General features: G+C 43.3%; 1 protein-coding gene and 1 long non-coding RNA gene across 3 annotated transcripts in view; one reads left to right on the top strand and one right to left on the bottom strand.

Moving 5' to 3' along the window:
• The window catches only part of Cdk19 (cyclin dependent kinase 19), a 122893-nt gene extending 109478 nt beyond the window's left edge, over positions 1-13415 (bottom strand). The window contains exon 1 of one of the 2 annotated variants that reach the window (XM_027402182.2): positions 13035-13415. In XM_027402182.2, the coding sequence (XP_027257983.1) occupies positions 13035-13162 (128 nt within the window). In that variant the 5' untranslated portion in view covers positions 13163-13415. The remainder of the gene's footprint in view (positions 1-13034) is intronic. The other variant, XM_027402184.2, reaches the window with a different exon arrangement.
• Positions 4157-10155, top strand: LOC113834290. Its single transcript, XR_003482703.2, has 3 exons — positions 4157-4523; positions 5294-5553; positions 9854-10155. It is a non-coding gene; the product is annotated as an uncharacterized LOC113834290 (long non-coding RNA).
• Positions 13416-26082: the final 12667 nt, after the last annotated feature.

The following is a 26082-nucleotide window of genomic DNA, read 5'->3' as shown; positions in this document are numbered from 1 at the left end:
AAACTTTTTTAAAAGATAAGATTTTGGTGTGTTGCCCAGGCTGGCACATAACTCCAGAGCAAAGCTAGCCTCCTCCTCAGCCGTAGAGTAGCTCCAACTACAAGTCCATGTGCTTAACACAAAGGGCTTTTGCTTTTTCCAATAATGAAATTTACATTTTGCACTTTTTAAAACAAAAGGGTCTGTGAAGTCTTTGGGAATTTCATACAATGTATTTTGATGTTGATTTTTCCCTAAGTCCCCACACACCCACCCCATCTCCCCACCCACCCAACCTCCCAACCCCCAAACGTCCATTCCCCCACAGGTCCACACCAAATCCAGTTTATGCTGACCTACTAACTAGTGTGGTGCCTGTCCCAAAGTGTGATCAATAGACCCACATTCGTACCACTAAAGAAAACTGATTTTCTCACAACAGCTACCAAATCCTCCTCAGCTGGGGTGGGACTTCATGCCCACCTCACCCTCTCCATGCTTGGATCTGTGTGGCTTGAACTCCCTCATGTCTTAAAAAGTATGCTGTCAGCCGGGCAGTGGTGGCGCACGCCTTTAATCCCAGCACTCGAGAGGCAGAGGCAGGCAGATCTCTGTGAGTTCGAGACCAGCCTGGTCTACAGAATAAGTTCCAGGACGGCCTCCAAAGCCACAGAGAAACCCTGTCTCCGGGGAAAAAAAAACAAACAAACAAAAAAAAAAGTATGCTGTCACAACTGCTCTGCATTCCTGGGTACAGAAAACAGTTCTCTGCAAGTAAACCACCGCCTCTGGCTCTTCTAATTACACATTATTTTTTAAGTGTTTTATCATTTTTAAGTGGTAAATACATTTTTCCAAAATAACTCAAGAATATATAATTTTTTGCCAGGCGTTGGTGGTGCACGCCTTTAATCCCAGCACTCGGGAGGCAGAGGCAGATGGATCTCTGTGAGTTCGAGACCAGTCTGGTCTACAACATCGAGTTCCAAGATAGCCTCCAAAGCCATAGAGAAACCCTGTCTTGAACCCCCCCCCCAAAAAAAGGAGATATAATTTTTAAAAGTCTTCCTCAAATGTGAGTCCCTGGGTGGAATCCTCGGTTTTTCCCTCAACCCAGATTTCCATCCCACAGAAACTGTTACTAGTAATCTGTTCTCAATATTACATCCTGGTTTTGCAGACAGTACCTCTCATTTGCCTCTGTATTATTGCCTGTGTCACAAAACTTGGCTCATGGAAGGAATCAAGTAGATAAACAGTAAAGGTCGAATTAAATTAGTTGACAATAGAAGAACGATTAAAAGGCATAATGTATCCTTAAACAGAAGGCAGACAGAGAATGGATACCTTGGCTGGCAGAAACAGGACTAGCTCTCTAGACAGATGGTGAAGGGCAATGTGGACAGTTGTAGACTATTTAGAAATTCCTATGATGGAATCCCTATCATTCCTCATAGGAATTTCTTAACATTGTTATGACTGCTAAGTCATCTATCGTCTTCTCACTACTGTACCCCAACTCTTTATATTATTACATCTGCTTATCACGACCCATCTATATTGTCCCAACTTTTTTGGTTGTGCTGGGGATTAAATGTAAGGCCTCCCTCATACAAAATTGTCATTTCCTTGTTAGTCATTTAGGCAAGAAAAACTTTAAAAAAAGAAATATAGCTAAATATAAATATACTAAATTTACTTATTTGGGGAAATATGGAAAAGAGACCTTAAATTTTCTCGGCTACATCTTTAATATAAAGATCTCATTAATTTGCAGGTAGCACAACACTTAAATTCCTGTAGCCATTAAAGTTCCCTATATATTGGTAAGTGAAATAAATACATCACTAAAAGCTAAAATAAACAAAACACTCCCATCGTCTTAGTGTAACATCAGATTACAAGAAAGCCTAAGAAGGAAAAAGAAAAGTATATGGTAAAAAATTTTTTTAAAAAAATGATTTACTGGAGAATCCCTCAACTGGGTGTGGTAGCATATGCCTGAATCCCAGCACTCACGGGTCAGAGGCTCGGTGCCATCTGTATAGCTTTTAAACAACCTAGTGAATTTCAGAACAGTCAGAGCTGCATAATGAGACCCTGTCTCAAAAGCACTAAACAAATAAAACCAAACATTTAAAAAAAAATTGAAAAAAAAAAAAATTCCTAGCAGGTCAGAGTGTTTTCTGTTCACACCTGAGGGCTTGAGTTCAATCCCCAGATCCCACCCACCCCTCCCCCCCCTCCCCTCACCTCCACCACCACCACCACCACTACCACCACCACTGGGAGGGAGTGTGTAATGATGCCATCTGTGACTCAGAACTCCTACAGAAGACAAGGACGTGTCTTCACGTTTGAATGTTTGCAGCTAACTAGCCTAGCCTGTGCCTCACAGCAGCAGAAAGGAAACACCCTCCTCAACAAGGTGGAAGGGAACTGTTCCTCCCTTCCCTCTCCCCACCACACACATATACACATACAATTTAAAAAATTATTTAAAATTATTTAAAAGCTGTTTACCTAAAGAACTGCTTAAAGCAACAAGACACTGGAAACTCTTAAAACAGGAAGTTCAGGATCTTGAATTCAAGTCATGATAAAGGAAAAATCTCTCAGACTATAAAAGCGTGAGGGCTGAATACTGGCAATGAATTTAAGAGGAATCGAAGGAAGAACCAAGAAGAGGATGCTGGTTAATAAGCATACCTGAAGAAGAAGAAAAAGAAACAACCAAATCTGCCTGTAATCCCAGCACTTGCAAGGTAGAGGCGAGCTAATGAGCAGCTGGAGACCCACCTGGGGCAGAACAGCTGGAGGCCACCTGAGCTACAGGAGACCATCTGAAACACCACTCAAAAATGTTCCCCTCGAGTCCACAAACAAAAGAAGGGGCTCATGAAAGGCTCCCCTAAGTGCCAGAGCTGGAAAACCCGGAGCAGATGAGAAGCATAAAACTAAAGCTGCTCATCACAAAATTTAACCTCTCGAGTTCAAATCAGTGCAAAGTTACCATGCCAATAAGAAAAAGCACTAAAGGAGACGAAGCCTGCCTTCCAGATATTTGTAAGTGACAGTCATAAATAAATCCACAAGTCCTTAAAGAATAAAAACAGGAGACAGGAGGCTGAGGTCGTGATACAATGTATAAGTGATACAATGTATAAGTGAACAGTAATATGTACATGAATAAAAACAGAAAAAAATAAGTTTCAAATACACTTCCCATGAATCACGTGTTCTAAAAAACAGCAGCAGTTTTGTGTTCAAAGAATAAAATTTTAGTAACTAATGATTATAAAATTTCTACACACAGCCAAATTTGTCAACTAAGTATGAAAATGAAGTACACTATTACACATGTAAGAACTTAGAATGTCTACAACCTAAAGCACACAGTCACCAAGTACACACACAATAAGTGAAATAAAAAAAAAGTTTTAATTGAAGTTATACTGCTAATGGCTGGGAATGCAGCTCGATGTAATACCAACCAAACACTCAATGTCTTAGGGTTTTGTTTGTTTGTTTTGGCATTTTCTAGATAGGGTTTCTCTGTGTAGCCTTACCTGTCCTGGAACTCGATCTGTAGACCAGGCTGGCCTCAAATTCACAGAGATCCATCTGCCTCTATCTCCCCCCCACACCCCACCCCCAGTGCTGGGATTAAAGGCATGTGACACTAAGGCCCATCTGTCTTAGGATTTTTTAATCATCATATTTACTTACTTATTGTATGTATGGGTATGGTTGTACCACAACACATATATAATAGTCAAAGGATTCAGTGTCTCTTCCCATCTTATGGGTCTCAGGGACTAAACTTAGATACCAGGCTTAGCCACAAGAATCTTTACCAGCCTCTACCTCCTACTGCAACCCAAAGCCTTAGGTTTGAGCCTGAGCAACAGAATAAAATAAAAAGGGTTATGAGTTCTGTTTACTTCTGAGAAGCGAAGGGAAGCTGGAAACACAGTAAAAAGGAAAGCTTTTACATTTTATGTACAACTGCACTGATGAAGGTTTTGTATATACAATTGTTTTCAATAATTCTAAAAGAATAAAAATGAAAGTATTTCCACTAAAAGATCAACAAATGACACTGGCTCTGTAAGTTTTTCCTATTAGTCATGTGTGACTGCATAATGAAATTTCAATCAATGATAAATCACAAAGACTGGTGGTCCGGTAACACAGTGGAGTTGACAACTTCCTATTACCTAGGGACACCACTGTAGTGCAATGCAGCACAACACACACAGCAAACTTTGTCAGAGATAACTGTAAATATTTAACATCTAGACCAGTGAGTGGCTGTCAACCTGAGGGTCACAACCCTCTTGGGGCCGAACAAGCTTTTCACAGAGGATGCCTATGGCCATCAGAAAACACAGATGTTTACAAGACTCCTAACAGTAGCAAAATTACAGTTATGACGCAGCAATGAAAATGTAATTTTATGACTGGAGTCACCACAACGTGAGCAACTGTATTAAAGAGTCGCAGCATCAGGAAGGCTGAGAACCGCTGGCCTAGACAGAAAGGTAAGTTCTTAGTTGCTGGAAAACTAGATTATAGTTGTGGGGTTTTGTTGGAAAGGATTGACTGGTTTTGGAGGTGGTAAGGGTAGTTGCTGAGAAACATGCAGTGTCACTCTGTAACCCAGACTGCCCTTGAACTGGGGATCATCCTCCACTGCCTGAGTGCTGAGCTAACAGGCAATTATCACCACAGCAGCACGGGTTATTTTCAAAATGACTGCTAAATGAGCTCAAGGGGCAGAGGCAGTGAGGTGGCTCACAAGGTTAAAGGCACTTGCCTCAGAGCCTGACAACTTAGAGTCCATCCCAGGAGCCACATGGTAGAAGGAATGCAAGAAGCATGCCCATGTTGTTCTCTGACCCCACACATGCACTGTGGCACCTGTACTCACAAACACACACACACAATATTTTTTTTTTTTTCTTTAAGGGGTCAGGAGTTAAAGGGGCCTTTCTGTGGCCCTTCAGAAAGGCCTGAGTTCAGTGACTAGCACCTATGTCGGGTAGCTCAGAACCACCTGTAACTCTAGCTCTATAGAACCCCAGGCCTTCCTCTAGTCTCAGGGCACCTAAATACACAATATATATATATATATATATATATAATATATATATATATATATATATATATATATAATCAGATAAATGTTTTAAAAAAAAAAGTTAAATATGCTCACCAGTAACTCACAAGCAGTATGCAGAATCATTGCTTTTCTCAATAGTTTACTTTTTCATTTTGCAGTGTAAAATCTTTTATTTTTTCCCTCTTGCAGGGTTGGAAACCAAACCCAGAACCTCAAGTATGCATGCCAAAAGCTCTCAGGCTTGGCCAGCATTCCCGTCCTCCTGCTGTGTAGTTACTGCTCCCTGGATCTTTCAAACTGACTTAGAGCACTGAAGAAAGCCACAGCTTTGAAGCTTCCATGCAAAGCTGCTGTCACATACGGTTTTCTTTGGAAAAGCTTTATGCACCTGAGGGCTGCTAAGCAAATGTATCCTCAGGCCATGCAAACATCATACCTAAATAACACAGGTGACAAACCTCATGTGGCCCCTAAGCAATTGAGGATCATGGTAAATCCACAATGCACAAGGGACACAGAAAACATAAATATGAAGCTGTGGCTGGGACACGGTTTATCATAAACTATTCTTTTCTTCTCTATTTTCAAATAGAAAATACATTTAAAATCTCTACAAGAAAGTTGTGCTTTTCCTGTAATAAGACTTACTATATTTGTTTGATCCCCCAGTACCTTCAGAGAGGACTTACTATATTTGAAATTAAAGGTATTTTATGAGGATACCAATTATCTGAGGACTTTAAAGGCTGTTATTTCTCAGATCCCCTACAGATCCTCAATTAAAAAGGAAAGAAAGAAAATGATGGCTGCATTCGTTTGCTGCATTACATACTGCATCTCTCTCAAGGCTCTCCTTTACCCTGCCATTAATATGCACGCTCCAAAGAGCTAGTCCAGGAAGTGTGGGAATACCAGCTATTTATACACGGACAAAAATCTTTAAAATAGCATCGTCGGCTAACTCTGCATGGTTCCAGACCAAAAACACTATTTTTAAGAAATGGCTGCCTTAGTTACTTAAATTTAAATGCACTCTAAAAATAGTATTTCTTGTCACTTTGTTTTGGAACCAAAAAGGAGTACTAACAATGTATAGTCACAGTGTAACACAATAAAAAACAAGTTCATCTTTTACAAACACTGAGTTGGGGTGATCTTTGGGGGTGGGGCGTTGGTTGGTTGTTTTTGAGACAAGGTCTCACTACATAGCTCTGGCTGGCATGGAACTTGCTATGTAAACCAGGCTGGACTCACAGAGCGATCTGCCTGCCTCTATGTTCCACTGCTGGGATTAAAGGTGTATGCCATACCTAGAAAAACTCAAATTCTTAAGATCCAAATATTAAAAAAAGATCTAAATACTCTTACCCTAATGATACCACCAAAAAAATGTCAAACTCTTATATATTAACTTAAAATAGTATATAGCAATATCTAACCCTGGCTGTATATTGACTATTTGTCAAAAAAACAAGTTCATCATTTATTATTATATATTAACCTATTTATCCAGTATATCAAATCCCAAAATAAGTAACAAAAAAGTAAAAACACTTCATCAATACTAACACACTGTATTTTAAAATCCATCCTAGTTAAAATTCTGCTACTAAAACAGTAACATCCTAAAGTAACGTGCATGTCCTACGGCAAGCAAATAATTTATTACTATCTCTGAAGCCACTTCTTAATCTCCAGTCTATAGACGTTTATCATTCTATTAGCAAAAAAATTTCAAGTTATTACTTCTAAAGGTAAGGAATTCCTGGAACTTAACTTACAGCTTTATTAATATGCACGTACTAGGATATTCACCAGTGTTAGTACTAGCAAAAGACTAAAACAATCCTAAAGTTCCATTAAGAGGGATAGTTAAATCATATGTCAATAAAATAGAAAACTATAAAACTATTAACAAGCCATTTCTGTACATAGGATATGCAATGATCAATCTTCAAGTCACAGAAGTTTAAAAAGAGAAAAATACAGACAATATTTATCATATTGAATGACATGTTTAACATATTCATGTGTGTGTGTATACATACATACATACATACATACATACATGAAAACCCCTCTAGAATTGACCCCCCAGACAGGAAAGTGTATGACAGAGGGAAGATGTGATACACTGTCTACTTTTCATGCCATTGCAATTATTAAATAAGCATGTTCTTTTATTTTAAAAAATACTTTTTGTTTTGTTTTGTTTTTGAGACAAGATTTCTCTGTATTGCTTTGGAGCCTGTCCTAGAACTCACTCTGTAGACCAAGATGGCCTCAAACTCACAGAGAGCCGCCTGCCTCTGCCTCCTGAGTGCTGGGATTAAAAGCATGTGCCACCAACACCCTGCCTACAAAATACTTTTTTAAAAGATTTTTACTTTCTGGTTATGAATGGTTTGCCTACATCTATGTGTACCACATTCATGGATGGTGCCCATGAAGCCCTGGAACTGGCGTTACAGATGATTGTGAGCCACCATGTAGGATTTGGGAATTAAACCTGGGTCCCCTCTGGAAGGGTAGCAAAGTGCTCTTAAGTGCTAAACCATCTCTCCAGCCTACAAAATACGTTTTTAAAAATACTAATTAAATATAATTCATTTCAAAACCTGGTGTGATTCCTTTTTGGTTTTCCTTATCAATCTATTTCAGACTCAATTATAATAAGTACAACTGAGATGGCTACACAAAGTCTAAAATATTTAATATCTGCAGGTTCTTATATGGTTTGAAAAGATTTCCCTTAGGTCTCAAAACTACAGTTTTAAAAGTTTGTATTACAAAAAAAAAAAAGAAAGAAAGAAAAAAAAGCTAGATCATATAAATCAATGTTTACCTCATTACTAAAAGCAAAAAATACTTTTTGGCATAAATCTGTATTATCAAAAAATGAATTCTTAAAATATATGAGTGCTAACACTTTTTTAAACATTGCTATAACATAGCTATTAAAAGCACAGAGAAGACAGAATTCACAATCCAGCAAAAATTGGTCTGGTTGAAGAGGAAAAAAATGCTTACTATTTCAAAATAATTATTTTCCTCCTCAACATCTATTAAAAGAAACTGTAAGGTAGGGTAGTACGCACCTGTAGGCCCAGCACTCTGGAGCAAGGAAGACGGTGAGTTCAAGACCAGCCTGGGCTACATAGAAAGCTTTTGCCTCAAAATGGAGGGAGGCAATTTAAAAAAAAAAAAAAAAAAAAAAAAATATATATATATATATATATATATATATATGGGGGGGGGGGTTGTAGATTGACTAGAGCCAGAGAGCTAGGAATGTAACTAAGCTGACACTGTATCTGCCTAGCCTCACAAAGCCTTGAGTCTGACCTCCAGGGACTACATACATTAACCAGGAGTTGGGGCTTGTGCCTATACTCCTAGCACGGAAGGGTGTGAGAAGAGATCAGATGTTCAAGTTTAGGTTAGCCTAAAATTGGCAGCTCTAGCCGGGCAGTGGAGGCTCACACCTTTAATCCCAGCACTCAGGAGGCAGAGGCAGGCAGATCTCTGTGAGTTCGAGACCAGCCTGGTCTACAAGAGCTAGTCCCAGGACAGCCGCCAAAGCCACAGAGAAACACTGTCTCGAAAAACCAAATAAATAAATAAATAAATAAATAAATAAATAAATAAATAAAATTGGCAGCTCTAGCTAATGCTACAGAAACATATCTAGTCACCTATCTCATACAACATCACAATTTCAAGATTTCAAAACAGTTACTGGGGGGGTAAAAGCCTGGCTTTAATTGCAGCACAGGGAATGTAGAGGCAGACAGTTCTCTGTGAGTCCAAGGCCAGCCTGATCTGCATTTAAGTTTCAGGCCACCCAAAGCTACACAGTAAGACCCTGTCTCAAAAAACTATACATACACACATACACACACAGTATTACATAATGTTTGTGTATTTTATGCATATATATGTGTTATACACTTTATGTGTATTTATGCATATGTATGTATACATTATATATATTATACATACATGTGCTATACATGCATACATGTGTATATACATGTGTACATGCACACACACATATTATGTATGTGTGTATGAATGCACACACAAATACATAATTTCAACCTGTTCTTAAGGTTAAGAGAACATGTTTTCCAATTTATGGCACTTTTAAATTCAACAATTTGGGTTTATTTCCAACAAGGTCTCATTATACGATCCAGGCTGGGCTTGAAGCTGTGTGTCTCCTGCCTCTGCCTCCTGAGTGCTGGGTGAGATTACAAGTATGTGCCACACACACAGCTAACATAAGTTTTGATTGTATATATATACCCAATCATGTGCTAGACACCGAAGTGAACGATTTATGAAAGACTGTAACATCATTTATAATGACACTGTATCCATAAGGAGGGACCAAAGCATAACTGAGTTCACTGAGTGAATAAGGGAAGACTTCAGGAAGAAAGCAAATAGAGTTGGATATTAAAATAACAACAAGAGTTGGCCATATACATAAGGATAAGAGAATCGGGTCGATGACAACCCCATTCTGGTTAAAATGTAGAGGAATGTCAGACATGAAAGACTTAAGTCCTAGGAAACGTAGTCCACTGCTGCAAAAGTAAAATCACTCAAAAAATTAATTGAAATCCCAGTTGCAAATGTCTTTGATGCCAAATTAAGGGACTGAAGAGTAGATCTGATCCTGTAAGACATATGAAATGTACAATTTTCCCAAACAAAATAAAATATGCCTGACTTTATTTTCAGGAAGATGACAACGGCAGCTACTTGGACCTTGGCCTACAGTGAGACAAGACTGAAGGCAGACACCATTCTGCTGCTGTAATGGCCTACAGCAGTGACACAGAGGAAGAGAAGCAGCTATGCAAGCACACAGCCTTGCTTTCCTTGCCTGGGGATGGGATCCAAAGCCCTGTGCAAGCTCTGAGCTTTACCCTGGATACCTCCTCTTCTACACTCTTTTTTTTTCCCCTTTTTTTCTTTTGTTTTTTTGAGACAGTGTTTCTCAGTAGCTATGGAGTCAGTCCTGGAACTCACTCTGTAGACCAGGATGGCCTCAAACTTACAAATAAAAACTCAATCTCTTAAGAGCTCTGGCAGCCATTTCACTTTTAATTACCACAGTGGTCCTCAACCAGAAGGTTGTGACCCCTTCGGGGGTCAAAAACGTTTTCACAGGGATCACATATTAGATATTCTGTATATCAGATATTTACATTACAATTCATAACTAGCAAAACTATAGTTACGAAGTAGCAACAAAAATAATTTTATGGTTGGAGGTCACAACAAAATGAAAAACTGTATTAAAGGGTGGCAGCATTAGGAAGGTTGAGAACCCCTGAATTAAGTGCCTTTTAGAAACATGAATTAAAAAAGGAACTTTTTGTTTTTAGTTAGTCTTAGAAATCCAACTCACATTAGGCAAGTTTTCACACATAATCCTATGCTATGGAATCAGGATTTCTTGACCCTTTTAATGAAAAGAAATTTTTAACAATATTCCTTTATTATAAGTATTCCTAACTAGAAAAAATATTGCCTCAGACTTGTCACTATAAACTTTTATGTTCCACTTTTTTTGAGACAGGGCCTCACATACCCCAGACTGGCTGGAACTTGTGTATAGCCAAGTATGGCCTTGAACCTCTGGTCTGCCTGGCTCCACTTCCTAAATGTTGGGATTAAATCAAGGCCAGTTTATGTGGCGTGCAACCCATATTCTAAGCGGGGTTTTCTTTGGTTTTGGGGTTGGGGAGGTTGTCTGTTTGGTTTTGAGTTTTTGTTGTTTGGTTTTGTTTCTCAAGACAAGGTTTCTCTGTGTTGCCCTAGCTGTCCTGGAATTGTAGACCCAGTTGACTTCAAACTCAGAGAGATCAGCCTGCCTCTGCCTCTGGCTCTAAATGGATTTTGTTTTTTTGGTTTTTGGGGTTTTTTTTTTTGGGGGGGGGGGTTGCTGTTGTTTTTAAAATCTACTTTGAAAATACAAAAGTTGACTTTATTTTATTTACTCTAATTTACCAGTTTCACTCAAGGAAAAAGTGTATTTGAATCAAGATCTTTATTAGAGAGACACACTGGGAAACAAACAGAACAAGGCACTATGTTTTGTTGCAAGCCCAGCCATTCAATTCAATTCAGAAGCAGAATTATTTTTAACTTCTCTCAGTTTCCAGGCAAAATAAAAATATTTCAAATTTAAAACTTTTTTTTTTAAATTCTAGATGAAGTGTACTACAAAGTTAGCTTGGGGAGAGAGGGGATCCACCTCGGTTATTTTATAACAACAATGTCCAATAGTAGCAATGGATTTGCTTTCCCCAATCATCCCTGTAAAGACTCCCACTGGAATACCAATTTAAAAAGTACTGTGGATACTCCAAAAACAAAGCACAACTCGATTACAGCACCTATAGCCCCAGGAGAGCCCTCAAGGACACATGGTAATTAAAAGAAACAACTCCTTCAACTGAGTAACTTGACCTCTACAGTTGTACCTACAACAGTAATCATCATCCTTGAAACCTGGACAGTTCTTGTAATTTTCAGAGCACTGTATATGAAACACTTCACACGATGTGTTTTGTTTTTCCTCTTACAATAAAATCAGCACATACTACTTTGATGCTGGAGTTCCGTCACCCAGCCAATCAAATTACAGCAGTGCAAGAAGGAACCCTAAGTAGCACTTCAAATCTAAAGTGTGGTGACAATCTGCTTATCAAAAATGCTCCAACACGATCCTAAAAACTCTCTTTTGTATAGTCTGACACTCCTTAGGGTCGGTTGGAGACTTTCTTTCCAAGTTCCAGAACCTAGCAAAAAGGAATTCCTTCCAGGATGGGACCAAGGAAACAACCGGCTTTAAAACCCACCATTCCTAGGCCAGAAGCGGGTTCCATCCGTCCTGCTCTGGCCCAAAGAAGACATTCTCGATGCATTATTATTAATATAACAATCAAATAATGCTCCCCAAGAGATTCCTATAAATTCCCTCAACTCCTAAGAACCGGTGGTTCAGGCCTGGGTCTGTCACTCCGTTTTCTGTTCTTGATGGTCTAGGTTTTCGATAAACACAACCAAAGCACGCAGCCATTTGACAAGAGGATGGGAAATGGAGGATATAATACTCAATATTTCTTCCTGAAGAAAAAAAAGGGGGGTAGCACATGTCCTTAATCACAGTACCTGAGAGGCAGAGGCAGGCGGATCTCTGAGTTCCAGGCCAGCCAGGAGAGCAGAGACCCTGTCTTAAAAAAAAAAAAGGGGGGGGGGGTAGGCGGTACCCAAGATAGCCAAGAGGAAGAAAAGGTAGGCACCAAAGAACACTAACATTTAATCTCTCCAGGGTCCACCTTCAGAGTGCTAAACTCAGAATGTTAGCATGTGGAATCGGGAGCAGGTGAGCAATCAGGGATGCAGACTGGGTTGGCAGCATCCAGAGTCAGACCCCAGGGGCCCGCCAGGACCCTCAGCGCGCTGCCGCCACACGGGCGGCGCCCCCGCGAGCTTTCAAACCGCCGCCCCGGGAAGGCGCTGCGCCGATTGGGAAGTTCTTCCACGACCGTCACCAGCACAGGGCCATAGCGGTAACTCTTCAGCCAAGCCCTCCCAGACCTCTCCGAGTCCCCGGGGACCAGACCTCCAAACTCCACCTCCAGGCGCGGTCTCCACCAGGTCGTCGCCCGCTGTAAGCACGCAGCGGCGACTCGCGGCGGGACCGACGCCCCCCGACGGGGCTGCGCCGAGCGACTTGGAGGGGCGCGACCGGCCAGCGGGGGGCGGCAGCACGAGTGCCTCCGGCTCGCCCCCGGGACGCCGCTCCGCGACCCACGCCACCTCGCCCCGTGGGCTCCGACCCACCCAGCCCTGCGGGTCTCCCAGCGGCGGGGACCGGACGAGCCCACTCCCCCGCCCGCGCTCTTACCCATCTTTCCGCCTCGCCTTGTAGACGTGCCCATAGGTGCCGCGTCCCACTTTGCACCCTTCGTACTCAAACAGATCCTCCACCCGCTCCCGCTCCGCCGCCAGCTTCGCCTTGAAATCATAATCCATTGTCTGCTTCCCCCATAGAGAAACCGGGACGCGGGGGCCGCCGCCACTCAGTCCCTCCGCCGCCGCCGCTCCACTTCTCCAACAGCCGCCGCTCGGGCGCGCGCGCGCCGCCCGCCGCTCCGCAGTCCGCCTTCAGCAAGGGACTCCTCGGCGGCCGAGGCAGCCACCTCCTCCGCCTCCTCCTCCTCCGCGGCGGCGGCGGAGGCTCCCGCAGGCACCCACAGTCCCGCCTCCCCCCTTCATTTCCTTGTTTTGGAACCTGGTGGGCCGCGCCGCGGCTTTCTCGAACTCATTAACAAGCCAAGCGGCCCGCCCCGAGGTGGCGGGGGATCCTGGGAAATGTGGTTTAACAGGCCTCGGGAACCGTGCTAGTTCCTCGGAGGTAAGGAATACAGTTCCCAGGGTTCCTTGGGCCATTTCGGCCACGCCTCCACAAGGCAAAAACGCCTGCGCACAGTCTCCGCCCCACCCCCTCAGGTAGCCCGCGACTCGCTGTTCCCGTAAACTATAGCGCGAAGTTGCAGCGAGCTTTCTGCAAGCCCGTGGGAGCTTGTGGGAGGGAAGCCTTTGCTCTGCTGGAAAGGAGATAACCGGCTCTGGCTGTCCCTGGGCGAAGGGAGCTGGAAGCACCTCACGAGCGCCTAGTGCCGGAGCTCATTCCGGGGCATCCGGAGCCGAGGACCGGGGTTTCGACAGTTGTACTACACATTGTTTGTTTTCTTGGGCAATTGATCCTCCCGTTGCCCCGCCCCTGGCCGCGGCTTATTGGCAGAGGCTGAAGAATGACGTCCTCGTGGGTGCATGGGTATCTCCGGCTTTGGCTTCTTTCCCGCTCTTGATTGGTAATTGGATGTGCTCGGTTCTTCCTGATAGGTTAGTCTTTTTTCTTTACGATGCAAAAACCGTATTTCAAAACCTGAACATTCAGCGGTTTCCCAGCTCTTGCTAGGGGAACCGTGTAACTTCTCGGGCCCACAGCCAATTATCTTTTTCTTGGCGCTCCAGTCGGGTTTTATCCTAGCATATGCGGGGTGCGGTAGCCGAGCTTTAACCATCTGTCTGAGAACAATTAAAGTGCCTGGAAGATTGGAAAATGCAGCGTTTTAAAAACAATCATTTTTGCTGGGTTGTAAAGCGTTTTTACAGTATATGCATAATAGTGAGACTCACCTAGGGGTTTTAAGAAATTTATCTTAATCATGACTTTGATTCGTTTTGATGTCTGGGGCTCAGGACACGTCGGCTCAAAATATGTAAGAGCCTAGAAAGTGCCACGCTAAAAATGTGTCCCTCTGCGTGTTGATTATTTTTAAACTAAAAGAAATGGAGATCCATCCAACACACGAGTTTCAGCTCCCTTCCACTACCCAAAATAAAATATAAGGGAACATTTTTTGTAAAGAGAATGTTAAATTTGTAAGAGAAATTTTATAGGGTATCTTTATCAGTAAGGCAGCTTAGCTATTCGTAGACAACATTATTGTTGGGGAGGCTATCTTTATTCTTTTCTCTCACCTTACCTTAATTAATTTGTCTCCACTACCTACTAAAACTTCAAATTCTTGTTCCTTTCTGTATGCCATGAGCTTCAATCATCTGTCCTTTGAGTTACATTTTGTAGGACTCCTGTGCACACGAGTACAACTAACCTTGTTCTCTTACCAGACATGATTACCAACACTTGTAGTCCCTCCTGCTCTTGGCAGAGTCAAAGACAATCAATCTCTTGAGCAGCGGAGTTTGGAGACCCTCGGTAGTTCTGCTTATCGGGTTTGTGCCATTTTAATTTGCAGACTAACCAAGCAATTTAGATAGAGTGAAGTTATTTTTCCTCCCCTATAATGGCATGACTCATATATTACATGCTCAGACACAAATGAAAACATGGCTAGTGCTGGGATAGGGTTCATATGTAACATTGACCAAAAGAAGGAATGGTCAGTTCCACCTGAAGCAATGTGGAAAAAGTATGGGACATTGCCTGCTAGGTTTTTCAGAAACTTATGTTAAACTAGAGTGGAGTTGCTCTTTTTTCTACCACCGTCCTTTCTGAGTTACTTCCTCAAATCTTGAAGGTCAAGATTTTATTTCAGTCAAGAATCGGTCTTAGTGCTGACAATGTAGCTCACTCCGTGGAGTGCTTGTCTAGCACGGGCAAGCCCTGGCTTCAATCCCATGCACCACACAAACTCAGACATAAAACCATGCATTCCTGGAACCCCAACAGTGGAGGTGGAGGCAGGAGGATCAGAAATTCAAGATCACTCTCAAGTACAAAGAGAGGGAAAGAGAAGGGAGTAGAGGAGGAGGAGGAAAGAAGAAAGAATCTGAGTTCACTGAGTATTGTATTTCTAAATAAACAAATACATCAGCAAGTTTTAAATCACTGAAAGGGCACAAAGCACAATGGTAAAATAGGAAGGCTAATTGATAGGCTGGGGTGGGGCAGCCTTCATGAAGGAAGCAGTGTGAGCTAAAATGTGAGGAGTGAGTAAAGCCTCAAAGAACAAATGAGAAAGTAAGGCGCATAAACCTATCAATCAGAGCAGCCTGTACTCTTGTCAGAACAGGACGCGTTAGGAGAAAGCAGCTAATAGGGCTGGAGAGATGGCCAAAAATATAAGAGAAAGCAACTAGCTTGAATACTTGCAGATTAAGCCAAAGAAAGGGAATGGATATGACAAGACAAATAAGCAGGTGTCAAATTCTAAGTCTGTATGATTAATGAATGGCTTAGGTTGTATAGTTCCATAAGTAATAAGAAGGCATTAAAAATTTGTCAGTCTGTTTCAGGGTCACGCTGTGTAGGCCAGACTAGCTTCAAACGCAGTATCCTCCTGGCTCCGACTCACAAGTGATGCGCTTACAAATATGTACTACACCCAGTTTATCAAAGACTTCTGAGCTAAGGGAAAAATAGATTCAGTCTGGCAAACTTGTTCAGGAAAGATTAGAGGAAAATACCAGTGAGCACGAACTGTGGATAGCAGTGTGCATTATGAGGATAAGGCACATGCTAGACATTGTTTAGGAATCAAATTCAGCGTAATTTGAGGATCAGTTAAATGTAGAGTTCATGAAAAGGGAAGATTACAACATGACTTTAAGGTTTGGAACTTTAGCAGTATAGTAGAAACCTTAAAAAACTAGGGAATGTGGGACTGGAAGCAACATTTGAGAGAACGTGGATGTGTTTGGTTAGGACATACTGACATTGAAATGCTGACAAGGAATAAAAATTAAAATAACAACTAGAGAAATATTTTTACTTTACAATTTTAAAAAATGGTCTAAATATATAGACTTAGAAAGCATACAGTGTGTGTATGATGTTCTTTTTTTTTTTTTTTTTTTGTCCCAGTATTGTGGATCAAGCCTAGGACCTTGGGAATTTGGGGCAAGCATTCTACCACTGAGCTTCGTGCCCAACCTCAAGAATATTTTGTTTTTTTCTTTATCTCTGGCTGTCCGGGAACTCACTCTGGAGACCAGGCTGGCCTCGTACTCACGGAGATCCTCCTGCCCCTGCCTCCAGAGTGCTGGGATTAAAGACATGTGCTACCATGCCCAACTCCAAGAATATTTTTGACTGATTACTGTGATGACTCATTTCAGTTGTCAACATGATTGGGTGATGAAATACTTAGAGCATTAATATAGCACATATTTGAGTGTTCCTCTGAAGTATTCAGAGGGAGGACAGTCTAAGGGAGAAAACCCACTCTGTTGGGCAGCAGGCACCATCCATGGGCTGAGATCCCAGACTGAATGGGGATGGGCATCCCAATACCAACATTCATCTCTTGTCTGCTTCCTGAAGGCAGACACAATGTGACCAGCCACCTTACATGCCTATTGCTGGATTTTCTTGTCCCGACAGGTCCCACCGCCCTTCTCAGCCCCAAATAAGCACACAGAGGCTATATTAATTATAAAACTGATGGCTGATGACTTGGGACTCTTATTGACTAGCTCTCTTTTAATTATTAACCCATAACTACTAATTATGTATTTCTACATGGTCCTGGCTTACCAGAGAATGCCCAGACCTGTTACTCCTTTTTGGCGTACATGGCGACTATTCTGCATGTTCCCTCTGCCTACCTTTCCCAGAATTCTCCTTGCCTCCTAGTCCGGCCTATCTTCCTGCCTCACTGGCCAAACAGTGTTTTATTCATCAACCAATAAGAGAAACACATATACAGAAAGACATCCCCATCATGCCTGCTACCATGCCTTTCCCACCACGATGGACCTATCCCCTCAAACCAGTAGTCAAAATAATTCCTTCCATCCTGTGATAGTTTGAAAGAAAATGCCCCCCCCAAAAAAATATTATAGCCGGGCGGTGGTGTTGCATGCCTTTAATCCCAGCACTTGGGAGGCAGAGGCAGGCAGATCTCTGTGAGTTTGAGACCAGCCTGGACTACAAGAGCTAGTTCCAGGACAGCCTCCAAAGCCACAGAGAAACCCTGTCTCAAAAAACCAAAGAAAAAAAAAGAAAGAAAAAGAAAAAAAAAAGGAAAGAAAATGGCCCCAAAGGGAGTGTCACTATAAAGAGGTTCGGCCTTGTTGGAGGAAGTGTATCACTGTGGAGACAGGCCACTTCCTGTTGCCTGTGAGTCAAGATGCATGAACTCTCAGCTATCTCTCCAGCATCATGTCTGCCTGCATGCTGCCTTGCTTCCAACCATAATGATAATGGACTAAAGCTCTGAACTGTAATTGAGCAGCACAGCTAAATGCTTTCCTTTATAAGAGTTTCTGTGATCATGGTCACAACAGAAACCCTAACTAAGACAATTCCTGACTGCTCTTTCATTAGGACTTTGGTCACAGCAATGCAAAAAGTAACTAATATAGCTGTTCTTTGTAAATAGTGGTGTTTGTGCCCATTATATCCTTAACTTAAAACATCCCTAAAGGATATGACCCATTATTCCTGTTTTTCTTTCTTTCTTTTTTTTTCTTTTTTTTTTTTTTGAGACAGGGTTTCTCTGTGGCTTTGGAGACTGTCCTGGAACTAGCTCTTGTAGTCCAGGCTGGTCTCGAACTCACAGAGATCCACCTGCCTCTGCCTCCTGAGTGCTGGGATTAAAGGCGTGCGCCACCACTGCCCGGCTTATTCCTGTTTTTCATATGAACAACTAAATTATTAAATTATAGGTCCAGGTATGAATGAGTTTATATTTGAGAGAAAATAGAAATTTTTAAAACTGGGGATAGAGTTTAGTGGTAAAAGCTTACTTAGCATGATTGAGGCCCTAGATTCCATCCTGTCCACCATTAAAAACATCTCTGAGCATAGTGGCACACCCCTTTAGTCACAGCACTTGGGAGGCAGACGCTAGTAGATCTCTGTGAGTCCAAGGCCATACTGGTCTTCACAGTGAATCAAAGCCAACCAGGCTACATCGTGAGATATTTTTTGTGTGTGGTTTTCCAAGACAGGGTTTCTCTGTATGGCTTTAAAGCCTGTCCTGGAACTCACTCTGTAGATCACACTGGCTTCAAACTCACAGAGATCCGCCTGCCTATGCTTCCCCAGTGCTGGGATTAAAGGCATGTGCCACTACCAACAGGCTACATAGTGATATTCTATCCTTAAGAAAATAATTTTTTGCCAGATATGGTGGTTCACACCTTTGATCCCAGCACTCATAAGGCAGAGGCATGCAGATCTCTGTGAGTTTGAAGCCTACCTGGTCCACAAAGTGAGTTCAGGATAGGTTACAAAGAAACCCTGTCTTGAAAAATCAAAATAATAATTTTTAAATGGATCAGCAAGATGACTCAGCATGTAAAGCACTTGCCTAGGTTCAGTCCCCACCCAAACCCACACGATGGAAGGAGAGGACCAAAACAAACTCCCACAAGTTGTCCTCTGACATTCTCTTGTGAGCTCCAATATACATACATGTATTAGTGTATTTAATAAAAGTTTCTCTCTAGCTGCCACACACAAGCATGCACTTGTGTGCATACTTGCACTCACACACTCACATGCACACACAGTTTAGCAGTGGAAGCTAGCAGTGTATTCCGAATCCTACTCTGTATGGTGTGTGATCTGACGGGCTTCCCAGCTAGCTACTCCTCTGGACACAAGTATATAATCCCTGAAGTTGTTACTAAGACTCCTGCCTGCAACAGCTTTCTGATGTCAGCCCTTAGGAATTACCTTAGCCTCTGCTGATGTCATTTTCCTACAGCAACTGTTATCTAGTGACCAATAAATACAGAAGCCACAGGCTGGTGAGATGTCTCAACATGTAAAGACATTTGCTGGCAAGCCTGATGACTTGAGTTCGATCCCCAGGACTCACACAGTAGAAGAAGAGAGAACACACACACACACACACACACACACACACACACACACACACACACACACACACACACACACACGTACGTCCATCTACTCACTCCAGATAAGGAGCCCATGACAAACCAAAGTATGAATACCACCAGAAGTCCAATTTGGCAAACCAATTATTGAAGTTACAGGAATATGAATTAGGAGCAGAAATCACTCAAAGATGGCTGAATCATCCCACCCCAGCATGGGTGACAAACTCATAAAATCTGGGAACCTTGAGCACACGGCACAGCCTGCAGGCAGAGCACACTGCCCAGCCTGCAGGCAGCTCAACAGGTTGGAGAGTGTCCTTTCCAGGTGTCTCAGTTGGTCTGCACCTCTTCCAAGCAGCTGTGTTGGTTACTGCTTCTTCCAGGCAACTGATGCCCTTCTTTGCAGTTTGACTCATTTGGTCTGAGGACTCAGTTTTGTTTTGTTTTATTGGGGGAGGGGGTCAAGATAGGGTTTCTCTGTAGCTTTGGAGCCTATCCTGGAAATCCCTTTGTAGAGCAGGTTGGCCTGAACTCACAGAGATCCACTTGTCTCTGATTCCCGAGTGCTGGGATTAAAGGTGTGTGCCACCATCACCCAGTAAGGACCCAGTTTCAGTTCCCAGCACCACATGTCGCTCACAACTGGCTATAACTCCAGTTGCAGGGGTCCAATACCTCTCAGACAGCACCAGGTACACATGGTGCACATACATCCCGGCAAAACAATCATACACATAAAATAAAATAAATCTAAAACACCACCACCACAACAACAAAGGAATGTAGAACAATTTCCCTGAAGAACATTAGACAAAATATTTTTCTCAATAAAATACTTGCAATTTGAATTTAACAGTACACTGATAATTCATACACCGTGATGACTTTATTTCAGTGATACAAGGATGATTTAACATACATGCGTCATTGGAAGCCTAATCAGCACATAGACACCCAGACAGAAATCACATGGTCATCTCAGTGTCAGACTTAAGAGGCTGCTCCTGTACATGGGGTCAGCCATGTCTTACATCCTGGTTAGTCTCTTCCCTAAACTTCTAGTACATAAGAACCCCAAGGAAGGATGGGACAATAGGATTAGCTTCCTCTATTATGGTCTTTTATCCTATTCAGCATCTACACTGATATGCTAAACTCAGAGACCCCTACCCTCTGAGCTCAAGAGAACTTTCTACTTTATAGGTCTGTAGTTTCACAGTCAGCAAGGCAATCTAAAGGGGAGCATCCAGTTTTGGCTTAAGGTTTGTTTCCTTATATTGGAGGCTGAGGTCTTTAAGTAGAACATATTTTTCTGTCTTAAATATTAGAGATTCTTTCCAGGGTTTGTGAAGAGATGTGCTGAGGTAGGTTTCAGGTGATGAGGTCCTTTAACAGTGCTGGCCACTTGCAGAAGGGGTGACTGGAATATAGTGGAGATCCCACAATAACTTGAAGGACAAAAGAAAATCCTACTGTAAACCCATGAAGTAAGAGTGGCCAGGCCCCACCGCCATTGACCCTAAAAGGCCATGTAAGTGTTGCAGCTCTGAGAGGAAAGTTATCCTGGTAATTGGGAGCCAAGGAGTGCCACAAAGGCACACTGCACACTGCATCTCACATGAGATTTACTGGGAAAGTCACAAGACAGTGACTGCCTCTGCCTAGGGAGAAGCAGCAGAGAACTGAGGAGGAGGCCGGCTTTATATAGGGTTTCTTTTCTTTTCTTTTTCAAGACAGAGTTTCCCTGTATATCCCTGGCTGTCCTGAAACTCATTCTGTAGCAGAGGCTGGCCTCGAACCCACAGAGATCCACCTGCCTCTGCCTCCTGAGTAAAGAGATTAAAGGCTTTTGTCACCATTGCCCCCAGCTATATAGGGTTTCTTGGGGAAAGGAGTTTTCCAGAGTAGAGATTTCCAGGGTGGGGATTGGTGGGATATCAATCAAGCTGAAAGACCCACTCGGACCCTGCCCCTCTGTCTTCCCCGCCTGTGCCAGTGCTGGGTGTTCTCTCTGGAGCAGGCGGGAGGAGCAGCTGACCGAGGGCAGCGAGGCGGGGACTGAGCAGGGCAGGGCCAGGGTTCCGCCAGGGGCTGGAGAGTGCAGCGCGGGCGGCTCCTGGAAGGGGAACTTGAGCTGGGAGAGCAGCGGTGCTGCTTGTCCAGGAGCTGCGAGCGGGGAGCCGCCTCCAAGGCCAAGGACACGGGGGCCGCGGAGCTGCCGGGGCCTCCCAAGCCTTCACCCCGGCAGGGCTCGCGCCCCCGGCCCGCCCGCCTGGCACCGCGCCTCGGGGCTGGGGCCGAGCAACGAGCACCAGGTGGGCCAGCCCGAGGGCGAGAGCACCAGTTAGGCCGGCCTGGGGCCCCGCCCCCACACCCCCACCTGATGGGAAACACTCCGTCCCAAGGTCTCCGCCCCCAAGGTCAGCCATCTGGACTCGGAGGGGGGAATTGAGTCTGTAGTACCAGACACCAGACCTTGAGAATATGCTGATCTGGAATGGCTCTGTGTCTCATTTGAACCATCCAATAGAAATGATTCTGTATTTCGCCTCATTTGAAAGACTCTGTGTTTCACCTCATTTGAATAACTCTGTACTGCGCCTCATTTGAATAACCCTGTATAGTGCCTCATTTACATTGACCAATGGGAATAGCTCTGTACAATGCCTCATTAGAATTATCCAATAGAATCCCTGCTCCTAGCTTGCGCCTTTTTCCCTATATAAGGACCCCTTTCCCTTGGCTCGTGGCACTTGACCTCACAGAAGCTAAGTCGCCCGGGTACCCGTATCTCTAATAAAGCCTCTTGCTTTTGCATCCAAGTCCGTGGTCTCGCTGATTCCTGGGTGCGGGTCTCCTTCTACGAAAGTACCTCTTCGGGGGTCTTTCAAAGCCAAACCCAGGAAGTGGTGGAATTGTGCACTTAGGCATTGGTGGGTTTGGAGGCTCAGGGATTGGCTTGTTTTTGAGCTCAGGGATTGGTGCATTGGTAGGTTTTCTATTTTTTTCTTTTTTGGTTTTTCAAGACACAGTTTCTCTGTGTAGCTTTGGAGCCTATCCTGGCACTCGATCTGGAGACCAGGCTGGCCTTGAACTCCCAGAGATCTGCCTGCCTCTGCCTCCTGAGTGCTGGGATTAAAGGCATGCACCACCAACGTCCGGTGCATTGGTAGGTTTTCAAACCCAGAAGTAGGCTCAGACCTTTTACCCTACAGGCCATAATGACTGTTTTCATCCCTTCAAGATGCAGGTAGCCAAGCTCTGCCCTACAGAGGAAAAGACAAACAAAACAAAACAAGACGACAAGATCAGGCCACAAAATCTCACCAATCCTAGGTCACGCAGGAAAGCTCTGCCCCACCCAGAAAACCCTATATAAAGCCAGCTTCCCACCCAGTTCTCTGCTGCCTGCTTCTCTCCCAAGCAGAAACAGCCATCCACTTGTGTCTGTCCCAGTAAATCTTGTGTGAGATTTGTTGTGCAGTGTGACTTCATAGTATTCCTTGACTCCCAACTAATTTATCATAACAATAGAAAAGTAACTAATACAGTACACAAATCTGATCTTGTAAAATTTGCATTTGAGGTCTAGAGAGATGGCTCAGTTAACAGCACATACTACCCTTGCAGTTTGGTTCCCAGCAACCATATCAGGTTTCTTGGAACACACATAACTCCAGCTCCAGGAGTCCAACACTGTCTTCTGGCTTCTGCAGGTACTTGCACCTGTTGGGAGGCCTTGCTAGTCAGACGTTGCAGTCTATCATGGCCTGGCAGCTTTCTCCAAGCTGGACAACATGAGGGACCCCTCCCCAGTGAGACTTCCTGCTCTCTACCTGCCTTTATCTAGAGAATGTCTCTAGGTCCAGAGAACTAACTCTATCTGAAAGCTGTCTCTGAGCCTGGGTGCCTGGTTTACTCTAGTGTGACATTTGGCACAGTTCCCTTCTAAAAGCTTTCCCCCTGACACACATGTGGTAACTAAAACTTGTACTAGGAGCTTTGTTATAGGACCCTGTTACCACATACAAAGCCTTATAATAGGAGCTTGCTCTTTAATGCAAATTAGGTGACTCCACAACTACCATCCCCAAACCTATGTACTCTGGAATAAAGTTGAGTTGTCCCACTGAAGTTATCTCTCTGAGGGCTATCTCTGTCATATCTGCAGCTGTCCAAGCCCTGTTCCTTGTTTCTGCTTCCTACCTCCTCACAGACCAGCAGCCCATGATCCTGAGGAAAAAGGAGAAGTGTATACACCCACCTGCAATGCCCATCCACAAACACACAGAAATATATACATAATTAAAAACAAAAAACAAGCTGCTCATGGTGCTGCAATCCTTTAATCCCAGCACTCAGGAGGTGGAGGCAGGCAGATCTCTGAGTTTGAGGCCAGCTTGGTTGACAGAGCAAGTTCCAGGACAGCTGGAGCTACACAGAAAAACCATGCCGCAGTAAATAAATAAATTTTTAATAAGTTTTTTAAAGATAGATCAAAAGACATTTCCCCCTCAAATACACAATAAACACAATGGCTTCGAAATAGTAACACAGTAAATTGATCAATCTCTGTGCCAAGGTGTCGGTTATTTCAGAGAACTGGAGGTACTATTTGTTAAATCTCTTCTTGATGACAGCAGCACAAAGGAACCTTGCTTGTCTCTGACTCCATGTTCCCAGGAAAACAGAGAAAAGGCTCCCAAGTCTGCTATTACCGGTAATCTGGGCACTCCAAAGTCTTATCCCAGTCTTGAGCTTTTTAACACCAAATTAGCTGGAACAGTTCCCTGCTGCTGGTTTGGGGCCCATTCTGGTTTAAACAAGCACAGGAAGCCTTCATGAGAAGATGATCCCACAGTTAAGAAGCCATAATTGCATTTCTGTAAAGAACGTGAAAGGGCAGCTCTAAAAGTTAAAGCACTGTGCTCACACAGCCCAGGCAGAGAACCCACAAGACAGTTGTGGGTTCAAGTTCAAGACAGTTTGGTTCAAGTCTAAAGGAAAGATGTGCCTGCCCAGCCTCCAGAGGACCAGTCATGAGGGGAAATGAGCTATAAATCTTTCAAGTCAGGTTCCCTGCATGTGTGAACAGAAAGAGTAAGCAACCTTGGGTCGGCCTGTTCATTCTTATATGCTTAGTCATCACAATTTATAAGCTACAGAGCAGTCAGATTTGAACAGAGAAGTAAGAATTTTTTCTGCAACAGTAAGATTTTTTTTTCTGAATTTTGGTTTTTATTTCTTCTGTTTATTTTCTGAATCCAGGTCTGTCTGAAACCAGGCTGGTCCTGAACTTCTTATATAGCTGAGCATGATCTTGAACTCCTGTACCTCCTGACTCACCTAACCAGTGTTGGAATTACAGGCTTGTAGCACCACACCCAGCTACAGAAACCAGCATTTTCTTTGTGTGTAGCAGGGGAGGAAGATAATGACTACCTTTACAGTGAGGTGCAACTGTATTAATACATGTTGAAATGCGTAGGCGCTGTTAGTGCAAATATCAACAAATTTAAAAAGGTCTTGATATTATGAGACTAGTTTTTCTACACAGCTTTTCCTGTAGAGACCTGCACCAACTTATACTCACCCCAGATAAGGCACTGATTGCAGGCCAAAGAAACCATCCTACCAAATTTTAATTCAGCATGCTAAAATGTTTATTGAAGTTACTTAGAGGAACATGGGTAACTCAAAGGCAGCTGCATCTCCAACAAGTTAACCCCAGCTTGGGTGCTGACTCACAAAAGCTACAACCCTGGAGTGCTCTGAACATGCAAGCAGCTCAACAGATCTGGGAGTCTCATCTCTCTAGCAGTTATTACTACTTATACAAGCTTGGGGAGGAAGGGTAGCCTTATGAATCTGCTAATTTTCTGGGATTTCCTGAGACCTATGAGTTGTTCACATCATGAATCATAATGAACCTCATTTACCAGGCGGAAATCGTTACACAGGTTCCAACCTAAAGACCTTAGGCATGTTTAGGAGACCAGGCATCACAACTGTTGTAGATATGGTGTTTACTATTTTTGTTTTCACCTACTGCTGTAATATGAAACGAGAAATTTACTACATTTTAGTTCTGTAGCCGAGAATCTAAAATCATGGTGTACTTAGAATCATGCTCCCTTGGCTCTAAGGATGAACCCTTCTTTGCCTTCTCCAGTTTCTCATGCCCGCCAGTGATCCTCTGACCATTGACTCTTCATCAAGGATTTCTTCCTCAGCCCCTTTCCTCTTCTTACAAGAACACCAGTCTCTGGATTTAGAGTTCACTCTACTCTCATATTACCTGTTGTAACCCATCTTTAGTAGCTCAGCTTTATGGTGCCAGTCTGTAGTAACCTGTCTTTGGGGCCATCTGTTGTGGTACTGAAGGGACCAACTCCCCATTTCAGCAGCCTTAACAGCCTAACACGTGCTTGCCTGACCTTGCCTTGGTCACTAGGAGGTCAGATGCCTGTCTTGTGGCAAGGAACCAATCAGAAGTTAGCTGGTGGTGCTATGCTTTACAGCTCTGTGTGTGCTTTCCGGACAAGTGCACAGCAATGATGTGCAGAGCA

The sequence above is a fragment of the Cricetulus griseus genome, chromosome 2 (genome assembly GCF_003668045.3).
Source record: "Cricetulus griseus strain 17A/GY chromosome 2, alternate assembly CriGri-PICRH-1.0, whole genome shotgun sequence".
NCBI classification, from domain to species: Eukaryota; Metazoa; Chordata; class Mammalia; order Rodentia; family Cricetidae; genus Cricetulus; species Cricetulus griseus.
Note: the sequence above shows the minus strand (reverse complement) of the source record. Positions and strands in the feature narration are given on the sequence as shown.